This window comes from Macrotis lagotis, chromosome 8 (assembly GCF_037893015.1).
Source record: "Macrotis lagotis isolate mMagLag1 chromosome 8, bilby.v1.9.chrom.fasta, whole genome shotgun sequence".
Taxonomy (NCBI): Eukaryota; Metazoa; Chordata; class Mammalia; order Peramelemorphia; family Peramelidae; genus Macrotis; species Macrotis lagotis.
The window spans coordinates 99,168,645-99,193,461 of NC_133665.1; the positions used below are offsets into that span (position 1 = coordinate 99,168,645).

The 24,817-nt window shown below is 39.6% G+C and overlaps 1 protein-coding gene and 1 pseudogene across 2 annotated transcripts; one reads left to right on the plus strand and one right to left on the minus strand.

Moving 5' to 3' along the window:
• The first annotated feature begins 4,778 nt into the window (after window positions 1-4,778).
• ELP6 (elongator acetyltransferase complex subunit 6) lies at window positions 4,779-22,380 on the plus strand. 2 transcript variants are annotated; one of them, XM_074197717.1, is made up of 7 exons: window positions 4,779-4,945; window positions 9,506-9,584; window positions 11,824-11,894; window positions 13,985-14,103; window positions 16,656-16,863; window positions 21,121-21,267; window positions 21,987-22,380. In XM_074197717.1, exons 1-7 carry the CDS (start codon window positions 4,892-4,894, stop codon window positions 22,113-22,115), a joined length of 807 nt encoding a protein of 268 aa, XP_074053818.1. In that variant the 5' UTR covers window positions 4,779-4,891; the 3' UTR covers window positions 22,116-22,380. The 2 variants fall into 2 exon arrangements, with proteins under 2 accessions (XP_074053818.1, XP_074053819.1); XM_074197718.1 differs by lacking the exons at window positions 21,121-21,267; window positions 21,987-22,380 and adding an exon at window positions 18,017-21,114.
• A 1,911-nt stretch (window positions 22,381-24,291) lies between these two features.
• Window positions 24,292-24,385, minus strand: LOC141496756 (U6 spliceosomal RNA; annotated as a pseudogene).
• Between the last annotated feature and the right edge of the window lie 432 nt (window positions 24,386-24,817).

Consider the following 24,817-nt stretch of genomic DNA (forward strand, 5'->3'; position numbering starts at 1 on the left):
GAGATTGAGGAGAATAAAGATTGAGAAAAGGTCATTTGCTTTGGCAAGTAAGAGATCACTGATAACCTTGGAGGGAATAGTTTCATTGGGTCAAAAACCATATTGTAAGGGGTTTAAGAAGACAATGAGAGTGTGAAAAAGTGGAACCCCTATTATAGATGACCTTTTTGAGAAGTTTAAATGCAAAGGGTAAAAGAGATGGATAATTATGATTATTGGAGATGGAAGGAAGAAGTGAGGGGTTTTTTTTGAGGATGGTGGAGACATGAGTATGGTTATAGGCAATAGGGAAGGAGTCAATCTATTGGAGACAAGCTAGAATGGATATTGGAACAAGTAGAGGGGTTAACCTTGGAGTAAGGAGGAAACTCACCTATTTATGTGAGACAGGGTGACAGAGGCAAGATGGAAGGTAATGGCAGATGACGTCTGAGTACTGTGAGTTAACAAAGAGCAGAGAAATGTGAGCTTATAGGGAATGACCTCAATTATTTTTCTGTAAAATAAGTGGCACGGTTTTCAACTGAGATAGTGGGGGTGAGAGGGCCATGGGAGGTTTGGGGAGCTTGAAAATGTTTGGAAGAACTCTGAGAAGAGTAGGATAATGAGTTTATAAGGCAGGTGTAGTAGGATTGCCTAGCAGCAGTGAGGGCCCACTTGAGGTTGTATAAAATAAATCTGTAGTTGGCCCAGTCAGAATACTTGTATGTTTTTTTTTCCACCTTTGTTTAGTAGTTACATATGAAGGAGCAAAGGTGGGAATGATTCAAAGTTAAGATTTATCAAAGCCCAATAGGATGTATGATAAGGGGACTAGGGACTTAAGAAAAGGGACCAATGTAGAGTTGAATGAGTCCACTAAGAGGGTCAGATGGAGAAAAGAGGAGGGAGTAACTAGTGCAGAGGTAATAAAGGAGAGAAATGAGGGGCAGAGAAATTGAAGCTCATAATATGGATAAAGGGCAGGGTTTGATAAGAGAAAGCAGAGGAAGAGGTGGAAAGCCAGCTAAGGGGATTTTGGAATTCTTGAACATGAAGGTGGAGAATTCACTGATGATGATAAGATCAGTGGTGTGACCATGTTTTTGTGTGACTGAGGCAGGATGAAGGAACTCATAGAAAGTGAGTAGACTGAGGAACACTACTTTACATGTTTGAAGGAGATTCAGTATGTGTATTGAGGTCTCTTAATATGGGCAGGAGTTGGAGAAGAGAGAAAAATGATGAGTAAGGTACCAAATCCATTGGGGAAGGAAGGAGAATGACCTAGAGATCTGTAGACAATAGTTACCAGGATTTTCATTTGTGTGGGAGATATGAATCCCATCAAAGGAGACAAGGGGAGAGCCTGCAAGTGATAAGGATCTAGGATTATTTCAATTCCTCTGTCCTGACCAGTGAGTTGAAAGGAATGAGTAAAAGTACAGCCAACACTGGAAAGGACAGTCAAGGAAGGTTCTGTCATTGAGGGGAGCCAGAATTTGGGAATAAGTTGAAGACAGTAAAAATAGAAGAGAAAAATATTTAAGACAAAGGGAATTTTGTTGTCTATGGAATAGGCAACAACAAAATATGGAAGGGGTGAGTGGCTTTTTGTTGGAACTTTGGAATGGAAGGGTTGAGGGAGATAGGAATAAAAAATTGAGTGGTAGGATATAGGAAATGTGATTTGGATGATGACCTATAGGAATTCAGAATCAATGGGATGTGTAGCGTATAACTAGGTAGAAGAATTTTCATCAATGAATGGAAGGTGCCACTTCTCTTCCCAAATGAGGCTGGAGATTGAATTATAGACAAGTGGAAAAGAGGGCAGATAATCAGATGAAGGGTAACATTCCACTATCTCTCTTCCCTCCAAAGGCTAGAGATTAGGGAGGAAATTGTGTAAAAGGGAATATTAGAGGGAAATCTTAGGGCCAAATGTAAAATTGTTTTTTCTTTGCCAGGGAGATTTACCACATCCTGATTGGGAGATCAGGTTGGCAGCCCTGGTGGTGAAAATTATCTTGTGCTAGCAGAAATTAAAATAACTCTAATGACCTTTGTTTCGCCTCAGGGAAAAGTCTTTTTCCTCTTCTCACATAAATATATCTAGACATAAACAAAGTTTTATGTGAGATGAGTGAAAAAACTTTTATTGATGGGAATGTTCAGGGAAAATTTCAAGGAGAGGTTACATTTGATTTGGACTTTAAAAGAGAGGAATTGATCAGGGAAAGAGGAAAAGAATAGTACAGGAATAAAGAACAGTATGAGCAAAGGCATGGAATTAAGAAAGCAACTGAGAATATTGAAGGGTCAGAGTGGGCTAGTCCTGTTGAAGTGTATATTGTGGGGAGAAGACTAATGTGATAGTGCCAGATTAGAACAAACCTTGAGGTTGAATTTTACTTCATAAGCAGTAGGAAACCACCATAGACTTTTTTGGCACTAGTATGACTGAATCTATTTGGAAGAAGAATTTACTCTAATAGCAATCTGAAAGATGTATTGAAAGTGAAGAAGATTGCCTGTTAGAAAGCTGTTGTCCAGACAAGCAACAAAGTTATATCAAGGTGGGAAATAAAGAGAAATGATCAATTTAAGAGATGATGGAAGGGTTGAAGAAGATAGGAGCTATGTGAGTGTGGGAAAGTCAATATTTTGGCATTTAGGATATCATTTGTAAGTCACCTTTGGGAGAGTAGTTTGAAGAGAGTATAGGGACAAGTTGAAGAGAGTATTGGAAAGAATTGAGAAGAAAGTAGATGGAGAGAAGGTAAAAATATTATGTTTTTACCATTGTTCCTATATGGTATGTCAGCATATTCCACTACATTCCCACTTATCACTTCAACTTACTTAGCTCAAGTACTTCTCCCCGATCACCACTCCTCTTTATGTGCTGTGTTCCCCAATAGAATGTAAACTCTGAGAGGGCAAGAAATGTATTTACCTTTGTATTTGTATCCCCAGTAATTTGAATAGAACTTTTTTTTTAGGTTTTTTTGGCAAGGCAATGGGGTTAATTGGCTTGCCCAGGGCCACACAGCCAGGTAATTATTAAGTGTCTGAGACCGGATTTGAACCCAGGTACTCCTGACTCCAGGGCTGGTGCTTTATCCACTGCGCCAACTAGCCACCCCTATCCCCAGCAATTTGTACAGTGCCTGATAAACAGTAAGCATGTAATAAATGTTATTGATAGGGGCGGCTAGGTGGTGCAGTGGATAAAGCACCAGCCCTGGAGTCAGGAGTACCTGGGTTCAAATCCGGTCTCAGACACTTAATAATTACCTGGCTGTGTGGCCTTGGGCAAGCCACTTAACCCCATTTCCCTTGCAAAAACCTAAAAAAATAAAAGTAAATCATAAATGTTTATTGATTATTGAGGATTGTAGCTAATCATGATGGCTATATTAAGTAAAGTTCTTTTTATTTTACATTTATTTATTTATTTTTAAAACATTTATTATCTCTCCCTCTCATTACTCCCTCCCCTAACTGAACAATGAAAAAAAATCCTTATAATAAATGTGCCCAGAAAAATAAACTCCCATATTGGCCATATCCAAAAATATATGTCCCATTCTGCATTTTAAGTTCATTTCTTCTCTGGCAAAAGGTGCGTGGTGTGCCTCATCTTCAGTTCCCTGGATTTGTGGTTTATTGTTATATAGTTCAGAGTTAAAAAGTTGTTCAAGGTGGTTTGTAAAATGTTTATATCAAATGAAAAAAATTCCTAATTTGAGCAGAATCATGATAAGGAAAAGGACCAATATATAAGGACAATTTGAAGGGTAGAATGAGAATAGGGATAAGAGTGGGAATAATGTTGAAGAAGACAGACAATATGGAATCAAAGATGCATTTGGGGGATTTTGCCTCTGCAAGGAGAAGAACGATCTCTTCATATGAGACAGAGGTAAAAGATAGACATCTTAATATGAGGAAGCAGAGAGAAGGGTAATCCCTTAGTGAATGGCTTCAGGTTTTTGTAGTGTAGGTACTCAGGTTAGAGGATGGCTTTAGAAAATGTGACCAACAGTCATTGTGGTGAGAGTAAAAAAAATGCCCTGATGCCCTAGAAAGGTTTTGGAATACACATTGGTATTGGACCCATCCTCATGGTTTCATGGTTTCTCTAGCTCCTTTCAATAGTAAGTGAATAGGAGAGGCAGATGGAGTAATCGAAATGTGTTTTTATTGTAATGTTTTATTCTAATAAATAAATGTATTAATATAGTTAATATAAAATATAATAAAATAATAGTAATAATAAAATAAAATAAATACATTTATAATTTCCCTAATATTGCACCATCCATCCTTTACGTCTGGTTTCAACCCAACTGGACCTTGAACAAATCGCTAGTTTTCTGGAGGCCACGAGGTGGCGCCAGAGGTCTCCCTGAACGAGCTGGGCCTCTGGCCCTAGCGATGCCTTTAGTGACCTCTAAACCTGTTTTCTCATCTGTAAAATGAGAATAATAAAAGCAAATCCCCCGTCGGGCGATGTAGGGGGACAGGGGGAAGGACTCAAAGGAAATTATCTAAAAATTTTAAAGAGCTACCGGGGTCGCTATTATTTTGCAAGAATTTAGATTTGGGACCAATATTCATTAACGACACCGATTCATGTAGCTCTTTTTTTTTTTTTTTTTGCTTTATCCTTTCCTGGTTTTGGTATCAGGACGACACAAATGTCATTTTTACACTTACTACACAGGGTCAGCAGCGCATGCGCTTCCGGGGAAGCCGGGGACGTGCGCATGCGTATTCCTTCCACGGAGCGGCGCGGAGCATGAAGGCGTGTGCTCGGGCCTGGCCTCTGAGCGTCGCTTGAAGCCGCCGCAGCTCTTCCATCCTCCACGCTTAGGGCTTGCCACTTCCACTGCCAAGGCTCGGGATGTTCCCTGAGCTTAATAACCTGCTGAATGTCAGCCCCGAAAAGCCAGAGCAGGTAAGAAAGACGTGGCGCGAAACGGGGGGGAAATCCCGGCACGCCCCGCTGCTGCTCCGATCCGCCCGCACTACACCTCCCAGGGGGCTTTGCGCCGAGCGCCGGAAGGGAGAGGGCTTGACTGGCGTGGCACGCCGGGACTTGTAGTTTGTAGCAAGACCTTGGCTCCTTTTCCCTGTGTGCTTCTTGGGAGGAGACATTTTTCTATGTAAAACAGGATGTATTTGAAAGGTCCTTGTGGAGCAAGCGTTATGCTGCTTAGTATTTTGTAAACTCTTCAGGTGGGGCTTTTGGCTTTTTGAAGACTCTGGAGCAGTGGTTTCAACTATGATCTTAGCAAGAAAAGTTCCAGAATTTTTTGTCTGTAATAGGGATTGCTCAATTGTTTACAGAATGTAAGCCCCCTGAGGGCAGCTGTATTTTATTTTTGTCTTTCTACCCCAAAACTCCTTCCAGCTTCCTTCCAATGCAGTGACTTGCACAAAGTAAACAGGAACTTAATGTGGACTAAAAAATGATTTGAATAATTCTTGGACTACCTGTCCCATGATCTTGCTGTCCTTTGTAAAGCTCTGTATACATGCAAATTATTATTCATTCATACTAGATATCATGTTATTACATGTTTTACATATGTATATAAAATGTTACATATTATACAATGAGATATAAAATCTAGACACTATGTTAGTGCTAGCTATTATTATTATTAATAATTATTATTATTCCAATTATAGGACATCTCTTAGAAGGGGAAGGCAGTAATAATTAAACCTTGTTTGATATTTCTGATGCAGTGAAAAGAATACTTGATTTTGCATGATAGCCTGTCTTAATCTTGAACCTTTAAATGATGATCTGGAAGGACGCCTAAATCTATCTCTTCAGGACAAGTCACTCAAACTCTCTCAACTTCAGTTTCCTCAAAACTCAAATGGAAAAAAATAATTGCACCAACCTGTTATGAAATGACATGTAAAATAATATATAAATCAAAGGCAGTCAAAGCAGAGTAATTCTAATTCATCATGGACATTTACCTGGACAATTTTACTTTTTATTTTTTTATTTTTTAGGTTTTTGCAAGGCAAATGGGTTTAAGTGACTTGCCCAGGGCCACACCGCTAAGTAATTATTAAATGTCTGAGGTCGGATTTGAACTCAGGTACTCCTGACTCCAGGGCCAGTGCTCTATCCATTGTACCACCTAGCCATCCGACCTGGACAATTTTAATAGATTTCTGGTCTCTCTCTCTCTCTCTCTCTCTCTCTCTCTGTCTGTCTCTTTACCCTTCAATTTTTTTCCCCCTTCTCATGCCTATCAAAAAGATTTTCCTAATGCATAAACAGATCCATCTATGGGACTGTCCTGTTCCAAAGATTTTAATGGTTCTGTTGTTATTCATTTATTTCAGTTTTGTCTGATTCTTTGTGATCCCATTTGGGGTTTTCTTGACAAAAGATGCTGGGGTGGTTTGCTATTTCCTTCTCCATCTCATTTTAAAGACAAGAAAACTGAGGCAAAGCAGGTTAAGTGACTTGCTCAGGGTTTCCTAGCCAGTAGGATAAGATTCCAGACTTCAAGCCCAGCAGCTTCAACCTGCACCACCTAACTTCCTTCAGCTCCATATTGTATGCCAAATAAAATAAAAACTTACTTTGCATTCAAAACCTATTAAAAAGTGCACAAGCCAGAGTGGAAGGGAAGCAGAAGGCTGAGCCAGGTGGCTCCCAGCGGCCTCGGGCTTGAATTGTATGTGAGCAGTGGCCGCCAGGCGGACTGGCACCGGATGCTTCTTTGATGAAATTGTGCCATAGACTAAAAACAGAAACATGAGGATGGCAGGTGCTGTAAAGTTGGTGGTTGCTGTAGCAGTAGTTCTGCTGACATTTTATATCATATCTCAAGTATTTGAAATAAAATTAGATTCAAATTTAGGAAATTTATTTGATGTGGCACCATTTATTGAATTCCTTAAATCTATTCAAGATGGAACCAGAAGTTGTAGAAATGGAAGGATGTATTCCCCAAAAGCAAGACTGAGTAATATGAAGAATAGTAAGAGAAAATTATCTTTATGCTATTGATGAGAGTGCTATGAAGGAGTTATTACTGTGTAAATAATTTGAGAATATATGTCCGTCTTGTCAGTTATGCATGAGTATCAGCTCTTCCAAAATCAAGATTATTTATTGCTAACCTAAAGAGTTAACTTTGTAAATAAGTCCACCCTAATCAATCTTTTCTAAGCTATTGTCTCTTTAAAAGTACAGTATTTAGATTGCTTTAAGATAAAGAACATCTTTAAGATATAGAAATGTCTTTTTTAAGCACACATCATGAATGGATTATGAAGATTGTTATACTATTGTTTTATAGATACAATTGCTATAAGAATGTGGCCATTGGGGCGGCTAGGTGGCATAGTAGATAAAGCACCGGCCTTGGAGTCAGGAGTACCTGGGTTCAAATCGGGTCTCAGACACTTAATAATTACCTAGCTGTGTGGCCTTGGGCAAGCCACTTAACTCCATTTGCCTTGCAAAAAAAAAAAAGAATGTGGCCATTGTGAAAAAATAAAGAATTTCATTTGGGGGGAAGCTAAAATTTTTTTTTAATATGCTGCCCTTTTGAAGGCAGTAATCAGTCTTAAATAAAGAGGTATTTGACTAGTTGTATATGTTCTGGAATTTTGCTTTTCAGTTCAATATCTGATAGCTCTCCTACTCTACCTCACTTCCCTACCTTTTCTCCTTACCTCCCACAGAGACTTCTGGCCAATACATTTTGCAAATATAGAATTAAGATGTTTGATATAGAAATTTAGATCAGATCTGCAAAAAAGCATAACAAATCCTTTTTGTTAAAAAAAAGCAATAAAAGAAATGTATAAATGTAAATGATTTGAAATGCCACTGAAACAATTTGTATTTATGATGCAAGTAAGTTAACTTTGTAGTAGCTATTTGAAGAATGACTTGATACAGTTTAGCATTGCAGTTACAGAAATAAACAGATTTTTAAAATTTAAAAAACCCTATTAAAACATGTTATCAATCCACTTTTTCAGGTTTCTCATGACTGTTGGTCAAGAAATATTAAGCATCTTCTGTAAACTATTTGCTATATTAGGCATGTGGAGATAAAAAGTTCAGCAATGGTGCTGTCCCTTCCCTTATAGAACTTATAGTCTGGTAGAAGTAAATGACATATGTGCATAGAACTATAATAGGAAAATTATACCTTACAGGTGCCTTCGAGGGGCATAAAGTACAGTGCTAAAGTGATACCTGTCTAAGCTCAGAGGAAAGGTAGTCACCAACTAGGATCAGAGAAGGCTTCCTAAGCCTTGTTTTTAAACAGACATTTAACCCAGAGAGAGACCTGTTTTGCCCTAATTTGACTTTTGGCAAAAAGCCCCCCATAATCTTTGTCATCTCCCTGACTTGACAAGTCCCAGCCTATCATGATGATTCACCAGCGCAGCTCCCCATGTTCCCAGCCCATCCCCTGCCTTCCCTTTCCAGTATCATGCAGAACGTGGCTTTTGAACAGAGTCTTGAAGGAGGAAAGGGAGCCTGGCTTGTTCTTCCGCTTCCCTGCCCTCCTAGGAGCCAGATGGGCTTTCCATCTCCTTCAGAAATAGCACTCTCCCTTGGTGATGACTGGAGGGCTCCCTCTCCTCACTTCTTTTTCTTTTTTTTTTATCACTTCTTTTTCTGAAACTCATTTTGTTCTACAAGACCCAGCTCAAATGCTACCTTTCCTAATCTACCTGCTAGTCCTTCCCTCCTTCCCTTGTATTTATTCTCTATATTCTACATATACATATATATACACATATATGTATATATATTTACATACATATATAAAATGATAATAGCCAACATTTCTATGAGCATTTTTAAGTAGTATTTCATTGGATCTTCACAACACCCCTGGGAGTAAGTGCTATCTTTGTCTCTGTCTTACACAGAGGAAACTGAGACAGATAGAGGTAAAGTGACTCACCAGGATTTGAACTCAAGTTTTCCTGACACTAGGCCTGGCCCTCTAGCCATTGAGCTACCCAGCTGCCTCATAAGTGTGTGTGTCCTCCTATATGTGTGAATTTTGTATGGGTGATGTGCCCATTGCCTGACACAATTGCCATTTAACAGAAGTTTGATGACTTGATTTCTGATATCTTTGAGTTCATTTTCAAGAAAGGGAAGGGATTTAACAATTGAAGAAGGGGCAGAGGGGGGAGGAATGGCAAAATCAGGAAATACTATACACAGATGCAGGGAAAAGAGGGGTAGAGAGTGATTCAGTTGATGGGATTGGGGGAAAGCTGATCATAGTTGTTCATTTTGATATTTATTGTTTTATTTGATATTTATTTGATATTATAGTTCTATTTTCTGTCCTTTTTTATAATTTAGAAGATGATGTACATATTTTAAAATAACCATTAAGAGTAGAAATTTAGAGGAGATGAAATTATTACTTGATCCTATAAACTTCCCCATCCATTGCCTTTCCCCCTCTAGACTTGTTCATCTTTTTGTATTTTAAAGGGGACATTCACTCTGCTCTGCGATGCCAAAACAGATGGAAGCTTCCTTGTACACCACTTTCTCTCCTTTTACCTCAAAGGTATGGTTAGCACATAGTCTGGGAACAGAGACCTGGAGACATAAAGAGACCCTTGTTTCTTAATTGTTCTTCTTTGGAAACGTGTCCAGATACATGGATAGCCGAAGTGAGGTTTTTGTTTGTTTGAGAAGCTAGAGGCTGTTTCTCTAGGCAGCCAGAAATTTGGTCAATTTTTTTTTCTACTATAAATTCCTCCATGGTAGGGAAGAGCACCTGAAGAGAGGACCTGGGACTTAAGAATCAGAAATGCTGCCTTGGGGTCTCCTCTGGCACTGATTGCCTGTGTGGTCTTGTACTTCCAGTACTCATCTAGAGGACGGGGGTGGCAGTGCTTTTTCCTTTCCTGACTTCTGGATTTTTGGCTACCAGGACTCTAGAGCCAGGCAGTGAGCAAGGGGATATCCCACTGACAGGATTCACAGATCACAGACTGGGCATCCAAATGGGCAAGCAGAGGTGAGGCAAGAGGAAGTCAACCAAGGTCAGACCAAGCCTCAGTTCAGGGACCTGAACCTTGAAAGAGTAGGTCTTCCTTTGTTGAATAAGAAACAGGAAGAAAAACAACAAAACTTCTCCTTGGACTTTCTTCACAGGAGATACTGAGAGAGCCAAGATCTTGGTATCTTTACCTTTCTTGGGAAATAAAGTTTCAAATAGTGCCACTATTGGTTCTTGTCCTAGAAATATGTGTTGATCTAAGGAGGTCTTAAAGGACAAAGAGTTTAACTAACATTTTTCTTACAGAGAGAGAATACATTTCAGATGTATTGTCCTTTGCCCTCACATTCCTATGAGGCCATGCTTGGGATTTGGCCTTCTGTAATAACAGCACATGGTTCTAGAATGTGTGGGAAGGTATCTCTAGCCATGATCTGACGAGGGGCTCACAGACCCTGGGATCCAGTACAGCCTTTATTATTATTATTCTGACTTTATCCAGAGGGAACCAGACTCAGGAGTGGAGGACAAGGTCCTCTAGGAAGCGGCAGCCACCATCACGTCCTAAGGGGAGCCTGGTCCTGAAATAGGGGGTTCTGCCTAGGCACTGACCCTGGGTTTGAGCTGCCTTCAGTCCACAAGGGAGAGGAGAGTCATCCCACTCAGCAGAGAGCTAGAGAAGTAGTTTGGAGAGGGCCAGGTCCTGACTGCAGGAGCTGGACAAAGCCTTTCATTTCTTAGAACCCCAGTTTCTTCATCTATAAAACACTGAACTAGATGACTTCGGATCACTTCCAGCTGTGAATCAGATTTTCTAGCTGGAAGTGACCAAATAGGTTATCAAGGCCAACCCTTTCATTTAACAGAAATGAAGGAAACCGAGGTCCTTGGAGGTTAAGTGACCTGCCCAAGGTAACACAGTAACTACTTGAGATGGGATTTGAATCCTGATCTTCCTAACACTAAGTTCAGAATTGTCTCATGGAATTTATGGGAGAACAATGTGTATGAAACTTTTCCCCAGAAGAAAAGGATTGGTTAAATTAGGTCTAGTTGCTGGGAGGCTTTAATTTCCCAAACAACCTCCTGCAATTAGAAATGATAATGAGAGGGGAAGGCTAGGTGATAGAGTGGATAGAGCACTGGCCCTGGAGTCAGGAGTACCTGGGTTCAAATCCAGTCTCAGATACTTAATAATTATCTAGCTGTGTGGCCTTGAGCAAGCCACTTAACCCCATTTGCCTTGCAAAAACCTAAAAAAAAAAGAAATGGTAGTGAGAATATTTGAATTCTTTTTTTTCCCCCATAAAGAAGCTGTAAATATTGTAGAGATCCTAGTCTTCTTAGCTCCCCTGTGAAGGAAGTCAGGGAGAAATTGTATATTTATATATGTATGTATGTATATTATTTATTCAGCAAATGAAAGTAGTATATCAGGTCAGAGAGATGAACTTGAATTAGTGATGGATGGAATTTTTGGTACAGATCAGAATAAAATCCATGTTTCCTTGACCATAAGCACAGTGCTAAAGTGATGTCTGTCTGTGCTCAGAGGAAAGGTGGTCACCAGCTAGGGGATCAGAGGCTTCCTGAGCCTTGGTTTGAGTAGATATTTAACCCAGAGTCTTGTTTTGACATCTCCCTGACCTGGCAGGGACTTTCTGACTCAAAGGATATGGGCAAGTAGTTAATTCTCTTGGTTACTGTGTCATTTTTATTGATTCCCGATGTCATAAACAAAATGTATAATGTTGTATGTGAGCCAGAATCTCATTAATGATGAACTTATCTTATTTTCCAGCCAACTGTAAGGTGTGCTTTGTGGCTCTTCTGCAGTCCTTCAGTCATTATAATATTGTAGGTCAAAAGCTGGTAAGTATTTTAGGGGTATATGTGTTTGAACACTTATATGAGGGGAAGGAGAATGAGGAAAACAAAGAGAAAAAGAGGAGGGGAGGGAAGAGGGTGAGGAGGAAAGGGATAGAAAGGAGAAAGACATCATCATCTGGTTTGAGGATGTAGACATTAAGCAAACTCTAATATCAGGAAGCATCCTCACATGTTTCTCAATGCAGTGTCAGTGGCTATTTCCTCTGATAGCACAGTTCATATTCTTATCTCATATGGGTTTTGTCCATGTTCCTAATTTGTGGAAAAGAATGGACATAGACATGGTGGCTTGTACTAATGCAGTAGACTGGAAGTATCATAGGGTTGAGTGGAGAAAGAACACTGGGATTTGAGGCAACTGGAGTTCAAGAGGAGATGAGATTCAAGCCAAGCTCTGAAAAATTTTGTTTGAGACACATTGAAGAAAGAGCAAGATGTTCTGTTTTTGGGCAAATCCAGAAGTGGGATGTATGTGTTTGATTTGTTCAGGTAAAGGGGCATTGGAAGAAAAGGCTAAGGAGACCCCAGAATATTGGATAGCCTAAGTACTAGACTAGAGAATTAGGGCTTTATTTGGAAGGTGGGGGCAGCTAGGTGGTGTAGTAGATAGAGCACTGGCCCTGGAGTGAGGGGTACCTAAGTCCAAATGTGACCTCAGACACTTAATAATTGCTTAGCTGTGTGGCCTTGGGCAAGTCACTTAATCCCATTGCCTTGCAAAAACCTTAAAAAAAAAAAAGGAAGGCAGTGGGAGCCATTGAAAGATCACCTGTCAGCTTTTTTCCTTAGAGAAATTTTAAAGAAATAGGGTTTTTGCATAATTTTATTTAATTGTGATATAGAACCCTTAGTAATAATGTAGAATTCATTTGAACCAGTACTACTAATTTTAAAAAAGTTGTAAGGATATAGTGAGAAAGAGAAAGGGGGAGAGGAAGTAAATCAGGAGATGTAGAAAGACCTTTGTGACAGATGTTGCTTGTTTGAATGCTGAATAGTGTGGAGCTAGGACTTGTCTCACTGTTGAAAAGTTAAGCACTTGGCCTTGGGCATGGAAACCAGATGATTTAATCTAGCCAGCTTTTGTGGCAGGCAAGGTGGCAAGGGTTGGCGAAGTAACTTCAAGGGTAAGACAGTTTCTCCCTCCACGAGCTTATATTCAACTAGGAAGATACAATATTTTATAAAGATAAGGAAATATAGAAAACATTCTCTCTCTCTCTCTCTCTCTCTCTCTCTCTCTCTCTCTCTCTCTCTCTCTCTCTCTCCCTCCCCCCCCCCGCCAGATTTGGGTAGATGGGAACCCCAGGGGCCCAGTACAGTGTGACTACCCAAGTATATATTTGTGTATCTGTGCATACACATGTGGATAGAAAGGAACTCTTGGAGGATCTGATACATGATCTGGGTCTTGTAATGGAGTGGCTGTGGGAGAGAAGAGCCCCTACCACAGCCCCCAAGAGAGGCACTGCTTCTTCAGCCTCGGCCCTTGGCCCAGCTGCCTTCCCTCTGGGTTTTATTTCTTCTTTTGCCAATGGGAAGGAACTTTCTATCCTCAGTCTGTGAAAATTGATTTCATGATCAGAGGGGGCCAACCAGTATGCTTAGGGGCTATGAAAAGGGAGCATGAGAGATGACAAAATCAGATCGATCTCTGGGCAAAATTAAGGATAAAATGCAAAGTAAAATTGCGTCATAGACTGACAGGATCATTTCCTTATTGGCATAGTGAGTGTTGTACAACTTCCTGTTGTACAACATTCTCTTTCTATACCCATTTCCAAATCAGCTTCTCTTTCTCTCCTCACATAACTCAAATCAGCAAGAAAATAATACCTAAGATAGACATGTAGGCCCATCTGAGAGAAGAAGCCATCAGCTTCAAGCCCTTTGTGTGGGTGGTCCCCATGTATCCCCACTGTGGTGATGCTATGGCCATGGGAAGTCATTCCATTATCCTCAATGTTACAGGATGAGAACTATGGAGAGAGTGTTCTGGCTTTGAAGAGACTTCTTGAGGTGCAGGGATCACAACCTGTCTCATCCTATCCTTTTTTTTTTTATCATAATAGGGAGTCAATCTGATTGCTGCCCGAGATCGGGGACAGCTGGTATTCCTTGAAGGCCTGAAGTCCACTATTGAAGTCCTCTTTGGGTCAGAGGAAAAGCCAAACACCCTCAAGTTTATCAGGTTAATGATCTTCAACCTAACCCTAACTTGCAGATTCTTAGCATCCGGGGGGTGGATAATTGCTAAGTTTTTCTTTGCCCTGGGGTGTGGGACTGCCTTGCATCGGCTCTGCTGTCACTACTGTTCTTCTTCCTTCCCCATATAAGAGATAGTGACACTATATTGTTCATTGAAACCTGTTTTCACCTGGAAAAACCTGTTCTGGTAGGAATTGGGATGGGGTGATGAGGGTACCCAGTTTGTGATTTGATCTATTCTGCAATCCTTTAGAGAAATTTCCACACCCTAATTGTTCAGTTTGACTGAATCATATGGTGCTTAAATCAGCAATAAATCAATCAACAAATTTTTATTAAGTGCTTACCCTGGGCCAGGCACTGCACTGCTAAAGAGAAAAGAGAAAGACAGATGAGGGAACAGAAGAAAGACCAGAAAGAAGCATAAACAAGCTGGTCAGCTTTGAAACTTACCTACTGAACTTATCTCATCAAATAGAAGAACAAGGTGAACATAATAGAGATATGCAGATAATGCTTGTTGACTCAATATGGAAATGCTCCTTTTATTTGATGTTTAAATTCAGAATACAAATACAGTATTAAAAAATGAAAGATGCGTAACATTTGTCCTCAAGGGATTACATTTTGAAGGAGAGAAGCAACATGTTATAAATTGGCACATAAAAATTAATCTAAATTGATGGAAGAGGAAAGGCTCTTCTACTCCTCCCAGACTTTTCATAGGATTGCCCCAGGATATGTGAAGTTTCAGGATGTTCTGAAATTTAGAATATCCTGATTACAACTTTGCCCTTTGAACCCCAACACCCAGTGGATCCACTTACATCCACTAACTGTTGAACCCTCCTGGACAGAAGATTATTATCTTAAATGTCACAGTAGTAAGAGAACTGGGCAATTTATTTCTTTTGTCTGTGGGTTATTTAATTTTTTTTTTTCCCAAGGGATTTTGGCAAAATGTTTGTGTCTTAATGAAGAGGGCATTAGAGGACCTACTGTTAACTTTGCTTTTTCTTTGAAAGCCAGTATATCTTTATTGAATGAATGAATAAGTTTCCATTAGCTAATTCTCTGGTGTTTTTAATTTCACAGTCTCCTAACAGTTTGATTTTTCTTTTGTGCCTTTCATAAATGGCATTCTTTCTTTTCTTTCTTTTTTTTTTTTCTTTTTGCAAGGCAAATGGGGTTAAGTGGCTTGCCCAAAGCCACACAGCTAGGTAATTATTAAGTGTCTGAGACTGGATTTGAACCCAGGTACTCCTGACTCCAGGGCTGGTGCTTTATCCACTGCACCACCTAGCCACCTCCATTCCTTATTTTCTAAATGAAGAGCAGGAGAAGAGGTTCATTTTTTTTAAAATTTAATTTAATTTAATTTTTGTTTTTTGCAAGGCAATGGGGTTAAGTGACTTGCCCAAGGTCACAGAGCTAGGTTATTATTAAGTGTCTGAGGCCGGATTTGAACTCAGGTCCTCCTGACTCCAGGTCTGGTGCTCTATCCACTGTGCCACCTAGCTTCCCCAGAGGTTCATTTCTTAATGACCACTGTCATTGTGGTATCACTGAAGCACTCTAGGACTTTGGGTCAGGTGGCTTTAGCTCTGTATTTCAGTAGCTGTAGGATTAAGGGACAAGGTCTTCACCTTTCTGGGCTCCAGTTTCCTCATTTGTAATTTTGGGGAAATATCCTAGGTAGAAAAGGACAGTGGCTTTGGAGTAGGACTTGGGTTTAAATCTTGACTACCCCTCTGGAAGATAGCCTTGGGCAAGTCTCTCCCCCTTTCCAGGTCTCTGTTGCCTTATTTATAAAACAAGGAGGTTAAATGAAATAGTCCCTGGTCTCTTCAGCTCTGAATTCTGTAATCATTGATTCTTGCCTTAGTCAAGTCACCCAGTGAACTAGGGTTAGATGTTACTGAGTTCTGGCTGGGCATCCAGGTGGCACACTGGCCTTGGAGTCAGGAGGACATGAGTTCAAATTTGGCCTCAGACACTTAATAATTGCTTAGCTGTGTAACTTTGAGCAAGTCACTTAATCGCATTGCCTTAAATAAGTAAAATTTGAAAAAAAAGTTGCTGAGCTCTCATCTGCTTGCATTCTTATAAAATGATAATACACATCTCCACCTGTAGTCTACTTTTAGATGATACTTTGGTTGTGTTTAAATTGGGCTTGAGGAAAATAACTTGTCATTTAAAGCCCATTCCAGTTCCCCCACCTCTGAAAGCCTCACCCAACCCCTTCAACTCTCAGGGAACCAGATCTTTTAGAAACTCATAGTACTTGTATCTTCTACATTCCTTGCCTTGGGGCATCTCTTTGTCACCATCTGTTGTTAATTCTTGTGTTATAGTTCTTCAAACATGTTCTCTAGCAGATCTAACTGCTGACTACTGAAGGAAGAGGCTCTAAATCCCCCCGTTATGTCTAGCAAAGAGTCAGTGCCCCACCCCAGGTCACTGGTTGAATGAATGAATGAACTAATTTCCAGGGTTTCATTTTTGGGGTTTATTTTGGTTCCTTGTTTCCAGGGAGTCTGGTTCTGACCTGAAGTCCATGTATGAATTGGTGCAAAAAGCTCTGACCCCCTCAGATGATGGTGATGGTGATGCTGCTTTGTGGAAGTTCCCAGTACTTTTGGTGGATGACCTGAGTGTCCTGCTCAGTTTGGGTGTTCAAACAGTGGCTATTCTGGACTTCATCCAGTACTGTAGAGTCACTATCTGCAGCCAGATGAAGGTACTATTCTCACTTCATACTTTTATTTTCTGAATTACCTTATTCATAGTGATCTTTAAGACCTAAAAGGGAGGAAGCTCTCTAGGGCAAAGGTTCTTCAACCTTTGGGACCAGTTGGGACCAGAGCCTTCAGGAACTCATCTTTGCTCCTACACTTGCCCCTCCTCTAAATTGCATAATTTCTGTTCAAATGTTTCATCATATAGTTACCCAGGTTCACAACCTCAGAGACACCTTTTACTCTTCCCTCCTACTCATTCCTTAGAGCCAATCATTTACCAGATTTTATCCATTTTGCCTCTAGAATATCTCTTTTTAAGTGACTTGTGTTCTCTTTTCATTACTTCCAGAGCTACACTCAAAGTTCAGGTCCTTATCACCTCTTCCTTGAAATCTTGCAGTATCCTTACAGGGAGCTGACCACTTAGACCATCCCAACTCAGAACTGAGCTCCCCAGGCAGCTTCTGGAACAGCCCCTCTTCTGCTCTAACTTTCAGTGGCTCCCCAGTGTTTCAAGAATAATATTAAAAAAAATTCCTAAGCCTGACACTTAAAGCACTTTACAGTCTGGCATCAGGTTGCTTTTCAAAACTGCCTTAGGGGGCGGCTAGGTGATAGAGTGGATAGAGCACCGGCCCTGGAGTCAGGAGTACCTGGGTTCAAATCTGGTCTCAGACACTTAATAATTACCTAGCTGTGTGGCCTTGGGCAAGCCACTTAACCCCATTTGCCTTGCAAAAAAAAAAAACCTAAAAAAAATCTAGAAAGAAAAAAACTGCCTTAGATCTTTTCTTGTAAGAAATATCTTATTGATAATTTCAAATGTCTTTACATTTCAGCCCAATTCTTTCAGCTCTTCCCCTCCATCCCCTACTCCCCCAATTAAGGCCACCCTTATGCAGAGAAAAACAGAAGAGTGTCTGCAGTAGTCTCCTTCCTCTGCCATGATAGGGGAGGCATAGTTCATTATTTGGCCTCTGGAGCTTTCCTGTCTTATTTCACAGTGTTCTGCTCAAATATTTTATGTTCTAGCCAAACTGGTTTATTTTTTGTTCCCCAAATTTGGCATCCCATCTCCTTTCTCCATGCCTTTGCACAGACTTATTGCTCACTTAACAAAAATATATTTTTTTGTCCTATTTTGTGTTTCAGATTGTTTGCCTCCCTAATTGCACATTAGAGAAGACCATCGCCTGATACAGATATACAGATATATATATATAGAACTGACTTACATCTGTCAGGTGTTTCTCTGGAGGTGGACAGCATTCTCCTTCATAAGTTCTTCATAGTTGATGTGAATGATCATATTACTCAGAATGGCTTAGTCATTCACAGTTACTCAAATAGTATTACTGTTTTTGCATACAATATTTTCTTGCTTCTGCTCATTTCTCTGCATTATTTCATGCAAGTCTTTCCATGAGTCTTTCTAAAACCAACCTATTTGTCACTTCTCATGACACAATAGTATTCCATCACAATCATATAGCACAACTTATTCAGTCATTCCCCAGTTGATAGGCATCCCTCACTTTCCAGTTCTTTGCCACTGCAAAGAAAGCTGCTATAAACATTTTAGAACACATAGGCTCTAATAGTAATATTGTTGATAGACCTAATAGTGATATTGCTGGGACGAAGGATATAAACAGTTTTATAACTCTTTGGACATAATTTCAAATTGCTGTCCAAAACGATTTGATCCAGTGTGTTGATAACCAATTCAATAGTGCATTAGTACTCGTTTTTCTACAAAATTGTCATTTTCTCCCTTTATCATTATAACCAATTTGATAGGTGTGAGATGGTACTTCAGAATTTCTCTGTTATTTAGAACATTTTTTTATATGACTGTCTTGATTTCTTTTTCCAAAAACTGTCTTTTTTTATCTCCTTATCCTCTGTAGCAGATGTCAGTGCAATAAATAAACTCTGGTTATTTTCAGCACAGTCCTTTTGCAGTTACTAATCGTGAGTCTTACAACATGAGATTGCCAAATATCCCATGAAATTTTTGGATCCATAAGGTCCACTCTGCCAATTTCTTGTTTCTTCAAAGAAGAACCTGTGAATACCCATTTTTCTATTTGACTTTAGCTTCCTTTGATCTTCTGGTTTCATTTTTGTAAGAATGTCAAGATTAATATGATCCCATTCCTCTTGGAATGGAATGTCTTCTCATAGGACATTGGAAAGAGATCTTACATTTCAGGTAACAATAGCAAAATAAATGGTTGTTGGGTGGTCTAAAAGCTGTAATTTTCAGTACTCTGTGATCCCCTTTATTTTCTTCTGTTACCATCAATTTAGAAAAGGAAAGGAGACGGCACAAGATCAGGAGACATACTGCTTTTTGTTGCTGTTGTTTCAAAGGTTGTCACTAAACTAAATTATAGATTTAACTATAAATTTCCAATGAAGGACTCTCTGGACCCCTCATTATACCATGGAGATGACCCTGAGTCTTCAAAGGCTAAGCTAATGGCATGCAAATTTTCAAAGAATGTACCATACTGTGTCCAGTGATGGATTGGATTGTGAATCTTATCTGAGGACTAGCCTAGCTCCATGGGAAGAGGCACATCATCAAAAGGCTGGTTTTCAAGTGGTGCATTTTTCCTGCCATAGTCACTCATGAAAATCATTGTCTACTCAAGTGTAGAGGCAGTTGTGATCTGCATCAGTGAATGGAAAAAATCACATTAATGAAACCACAGGTGCTGGGTATATTAAAGTAATTCTAAGAAAAGACTGACCAATTGGCAACTAACCTAGAGTTAGACATCCCCCAAGTACCAGTTGAAGCAACTAGTGGTAGAAAGAAGAGGGAGTTAAGTATGGCCTCTTAGAGTTTCATGGTTTTGTACCTCCCCATGTTGGGTCTGGAGGGTGTAACATAACCTGATGGCAGGTGATGCTCAACAGTGGTTGATACAGCAGTAGTCCTTTGCCCCTGGAAGTTTTTGAGTAGAGATGGGAACTTTCCATAAGGATATTGTAAGAAGGCTTCCTCTGTTGAGATTGAGTTTGCATCAAAAAGTACTTAAGTGGTAAGAGTCTAGAATTTCATTAAACTTAAATCAAGGTCAGGAAAAAGCAAAAGAAACTTTAAGGTCTGTTTCTCATTTATTGTTCCTTTTTTTTAGGAGAACTTGAGAAATAACAATTTGAAATCAATAAAAATTTATGTAATCTCTTCATATAAAACAAAACCCTTTTGAGGCTATAAAGAAATATAAATTGATAGCCCTTTTAGGAGCAGCTTTCAGTAAAGACAAGACATAAATGTGAAATATAACAACTAGTAACAACATTTTAGTAACTCTTCAAGCTAAGAATAGAAGAGGTATCACTAGCTAATAGATGATTAATTGATAAAGGCAGTAAGTGCTCTGGGAGTTGAAGAGAAGGATCACTGTAGGCTACGGTAATTAGAGAGGGCTTTATGTTAGAGGTATAATTTGATCTGGGTTTTAAAGGATGGATAGAATTTTAAGAGAAAGAAATAACAGGAAGGGCAGACTAGATGAAGGTAATCACACAGGCAAAACCTAGAAGCAGAGTATATTCAGTAGACAAGGAGTACAAAAATGCAGGTCACCTGGATTCGAGGTTTTGTGGAGGAGGCAAGTAATAGAAAACAAGACTAGAAAAGAGATCGAGTCCTGGCTGTGGGAGATTCTGAGGTCACAATAACATATTGGGGTTCATAGGAAGAGATTTGATTAGGTAAATGAAATAGAATGGTATTTTAGGAAGATTAATGTAAGATTGGAAGCAGGATGAATCGGAGAGGGAAGAGATCAGAGGCAGGGAAACTGAGTTGGAAACTAAAACAGAAGTAGTTGTGGCTTTAGCTCACAAGGATCAGAATGGAAAAGAAGGGGTGAATGCAGAAGAGCTTGTGGAGGACTTGATGCTAAAGTAAACATAGCAGCTAGTCTCCCAGGTCCTGCCTCAGGTCTCTCACCACCCCACATCCTACACATAGCTGCCAGAGGAATTTCCCTTAAGCATAGATCTGACCATGTGACTTCCCTACCCTACCAGCTCCAGTCTCTTCCTCTCATATTAAGGGTAAAAGATTAACCTCTCTGTTTAGCTTTTAAAGCCCTGTCCAGTCAGGTCCAGCCATTCTTGACACCTTCAGTGGAGAGTGTTCCTCTTCCCATCCTCTGCAGTCAAGCCTTGTCCCTAATAAAGAGCTGTTTTCCTTTGGATGCTTTAATAATCTTTGCTGTCATTTGATCTAGGGAAATGTGGTAGCTTTGGTTCATGACCATGACAAGACAGAGGATGAGGAGAATACATTGCTAATGAATGCCCTTGGTCACCAAAGCAGTTTGATCCTTCGGGCTGAAGGATTGGTCACTGGATTCTGCAAGGATGTTCATGGGCAGGTAATATGGGTGTTACCTGGATAACTTTTAAGAAAGATCTCTTTTCCAGTGTTTGTCTGGTTATATTAGGCACATTCCTTCAAGCAGAAGGAGGACCACAAATTCCAGATGATTGAAATTATGGTACATATACCAAATATAAATCTCCAGAGGTTGAATCACTATTCCAAGACACTGAACTGATGATATGAGCATTGACTTTCAAAGTAGTCCCCTTGAGGCAATATTTGATATAATTCAGAATGTATTTAATTTCAGTTATTTTTCTGAATTTCAGATCATTCTTTTGAGGAACATCAGTGATAGATGATCTCCATCCTTTTGAGGATATAGATTTCATTTTTAGAAATGGGTGGGCAAAAGTCATTTTTTATTCAAGATTGGATGATCAAACTGGCAGTTCTATGGTGTGACCTTTGTCATTATGCAGCTCCTAGGAGCACAAATAGAAGGAAGGGACCTCAGAGACCATCTAATCCAGATGAGGAAAATGAAGGTCAAGCCTGGCACTGTATTAGAGAACTGGCATTCAAATCCAGCTCTCTTTCTGCCCCATTGCACTGCTTCCTTTATGGTGGCATTGCTGGCATGAGAGGGTCCTGAAGAAAACACGTCTAACATGTTGGTTTAGAGAAGTTAGTTGTATGGGAGAAGTTATCAGGCACAGAGGAGCAAACTGTCCAACTAAGCAGCTTCATTCATTCTTCTTGTTTCTGCAGTTGAAAATTCTGTGGAGGGGATTGCAGCAGCTGAAGGCTGAGCAGACTCAAAGTCTCATTTATCAGTACAAAGTACAGGACAAGAGTGTGACCTTCTTTGCCAAAGGACTTTCTCCCGCTGTGCTGTGACTTGATCTTTGGACTGTGAAAAGTAACATGCTGCCTCTTCTCTTTGAGAGGAACGGCTACATCAGCCTTATCTCAAACTATCTCAGAGGAGCCTGGCTTCTTTAGATGTGTCTTCTGTGGTTGAAGCCTAGGGTGGGACCACTGTATATGTTTCCTGCTTCTCTGAGAAACTGAACCCAGATCCTAGTCTTGGGCTTTGGATGCAAACATACCTCACAATGGGTTGATCTTTTGATAAATGTATTTAATTTAGTAAAATTTTAAATAGATTTTTGTGGTGTCTTTTGTCTTTTTATTCCAGTCATTCCAGGATCCTTTCTCCCCTACCTGAACTACATTCCTTTGTCACAAAAAGGATTAAGCCAAAATTTCCCACTGAGTAATTGCATCTGACAATGTGCTGTCTAGTAGTTTCCCATCCCTTGCTTATGAGGAAGAAGTTATGTTTCATTATGTATGACTTCTCTAGGATTTTCTTTGGTTTTTCCATCACTCAGAACTCAATTTTCTTTGAGTGATCTTTTCAGTTAGATTGTTGCTTGTATGCACATTGGTCTTTTGAGTCTGGATCAGTTCACACTGATCTTCTCACATTTCTCTGACTTCCTCATGTTTGTCATTCCTCACTGCACAAAAAGATTTCCATTATGTTCATATTTCATGGTTCAGTCATCCCCAGTTATCAGGCACCCATTTTGTACTCGTCTTTGCTGCCACAGAGTACATATTTTGGGGTCAATGTATGTGTATGTATATGCATACACATAAAACATGTATGCATGTATTGATTCAGATCATTTTGAAGAAAAGGGTTTTGCAAACCTTAATGCTCTTTGCAAATGAGTTGCTATTATTATTTTTGGACCAAATCTTTTATGTCTTCAGTTTTCAATGAGGAAATTCCTGCTACCAGTGCAGGTTGGCACCTGCTTAGCAGGTTAAAGACTTAGGAAGTTGCCTTGAACCCTGAAGTTATCTTGCCCAAGGTCATAGCCATTATGTATGAGAGAAGGAACTTGGACCAAAGTTTTTCTGATTCTGAAATTGCCTCTCTGTACTGCATGGAGTCATGCTAGCCCTTCTTCTGTAGGTAATATTTCTATAATTGTAATTTGTATAATAACAATGTTGTTGTTAACCAAGAATGACAGTTTTTAGAATGGTAAATAGAGAAACAATCTCTCTGTTCAGTGTATGTCCCTGCTCAAGGCTTAATATGATTTACCTACTCGCTGAGTTATGATGACCCTTCATTTCCACCTCAAATCTTTTCCCCTTCCTCCCTGGCTTTGGCTTCAGTAAGTGGCCCAATCATAGCATTTGGTAACTCATTATTTCTTGCTTCTCTTTAGAGCTTTTGAACTCAACTGTAACTTCTCATTCTCAGAAAACATGATACATGTAAATCATTTTTCAGGCATTAAAGCACTGCCTAAATATGTTACCTATTACTGCTCTCTTAAGAGGCTAAAATTCTGCTCCTTCATTCTGTTTAATTTAGCAGTCTTTTTTAAGTCTCCTATTATGGCTAGCTAGGTGGCATAGTGGATAGGGTGCTGGGTCTGGAGATAGGACTCAAGGTCTTGAGCTCAAATCTGGTGTTAGGTATGTCCTAGCTGGATGACCCTGAGCAATTCACTTTACTCTGTTTGCCTTAGTTACCTCATCTGTAAAAATGAGCAGGAGAAGAAAATGGCAAAATACTTAAGTAATTTTGCCAAGAAAATCCCAGAAAACAGAGAATAAGACACAAAAAAATAGCAATTTAGCAACGTAAAAACCATTAGGTGTATGGGAAGGATCAAATAAATTGATGTATGTAAAACCCTGTAAATTTTAAAGTGACATATAAAGGTCAGTTGGGGTAGGACTAATTTAGTGTAAAACATCCCTCCATCTAAAGTTCCATTCAATTTGTCCAAGATAAGAAGTAAGCAGATAGTTAGGAGTACCAAATAGTATTTTGTCCAAATGAATAATGTTGATAGTCAGTGCTACAGAATTTTAGAAAGAGTTATAGAGAAATGTGTTGTTTTTGTTTTTTTACTTCCTAGAATGCTCCCACAATTGCAGAACTGCAAAGATGAAGAGGACCTCATAATCTGTTCTAACCCTTTATTTTACAGAAGTTAGAATAGTCAGGGAAAACTCAACAAGGAGAGCATTTGCTGTCACTAAAACAATGTTTTACATGTCATCCTTGCGCAGGGGCCATGCTAATCTTCTCTGTATCGTTCCAATTTTAGTATATGTGCTGCCAAAGCGAGCACGTGCTGCCAAAGCAAGCACCAAAACAATGTTTTGATTTAGGATCTTATAATCTTAGATTGAGAGTTAGAAGGAAACTTAGAGGTTATCTAGTCTAACACTTCCATTTTACACATCAGGAAACTGAGACCCAAAGAGGGAAGATGACTTGCCCCAGGGTCTTACAGGTGGTCAGAGAGACAGGATTTCAACTCAAGTCCAGTGAATCTAAATCTAGGCTGGCTAAATATGTATTCTTACCTTTAAGGACACGGCCTCTCAGATGTGGAAGGGACCAAAGATAATCTAATCTAGCCCATACATGAACAAGAGTCTTCTTTACAGCATGTTTGACAAGTAATCAACCAACCTTTGTTTGAAGACCTTCAGTCCTGTTTATCTCCCAGGGTAGCCTTTCTACTCTTGGATGACTGATTGTTAGGAAACTTTTCCTT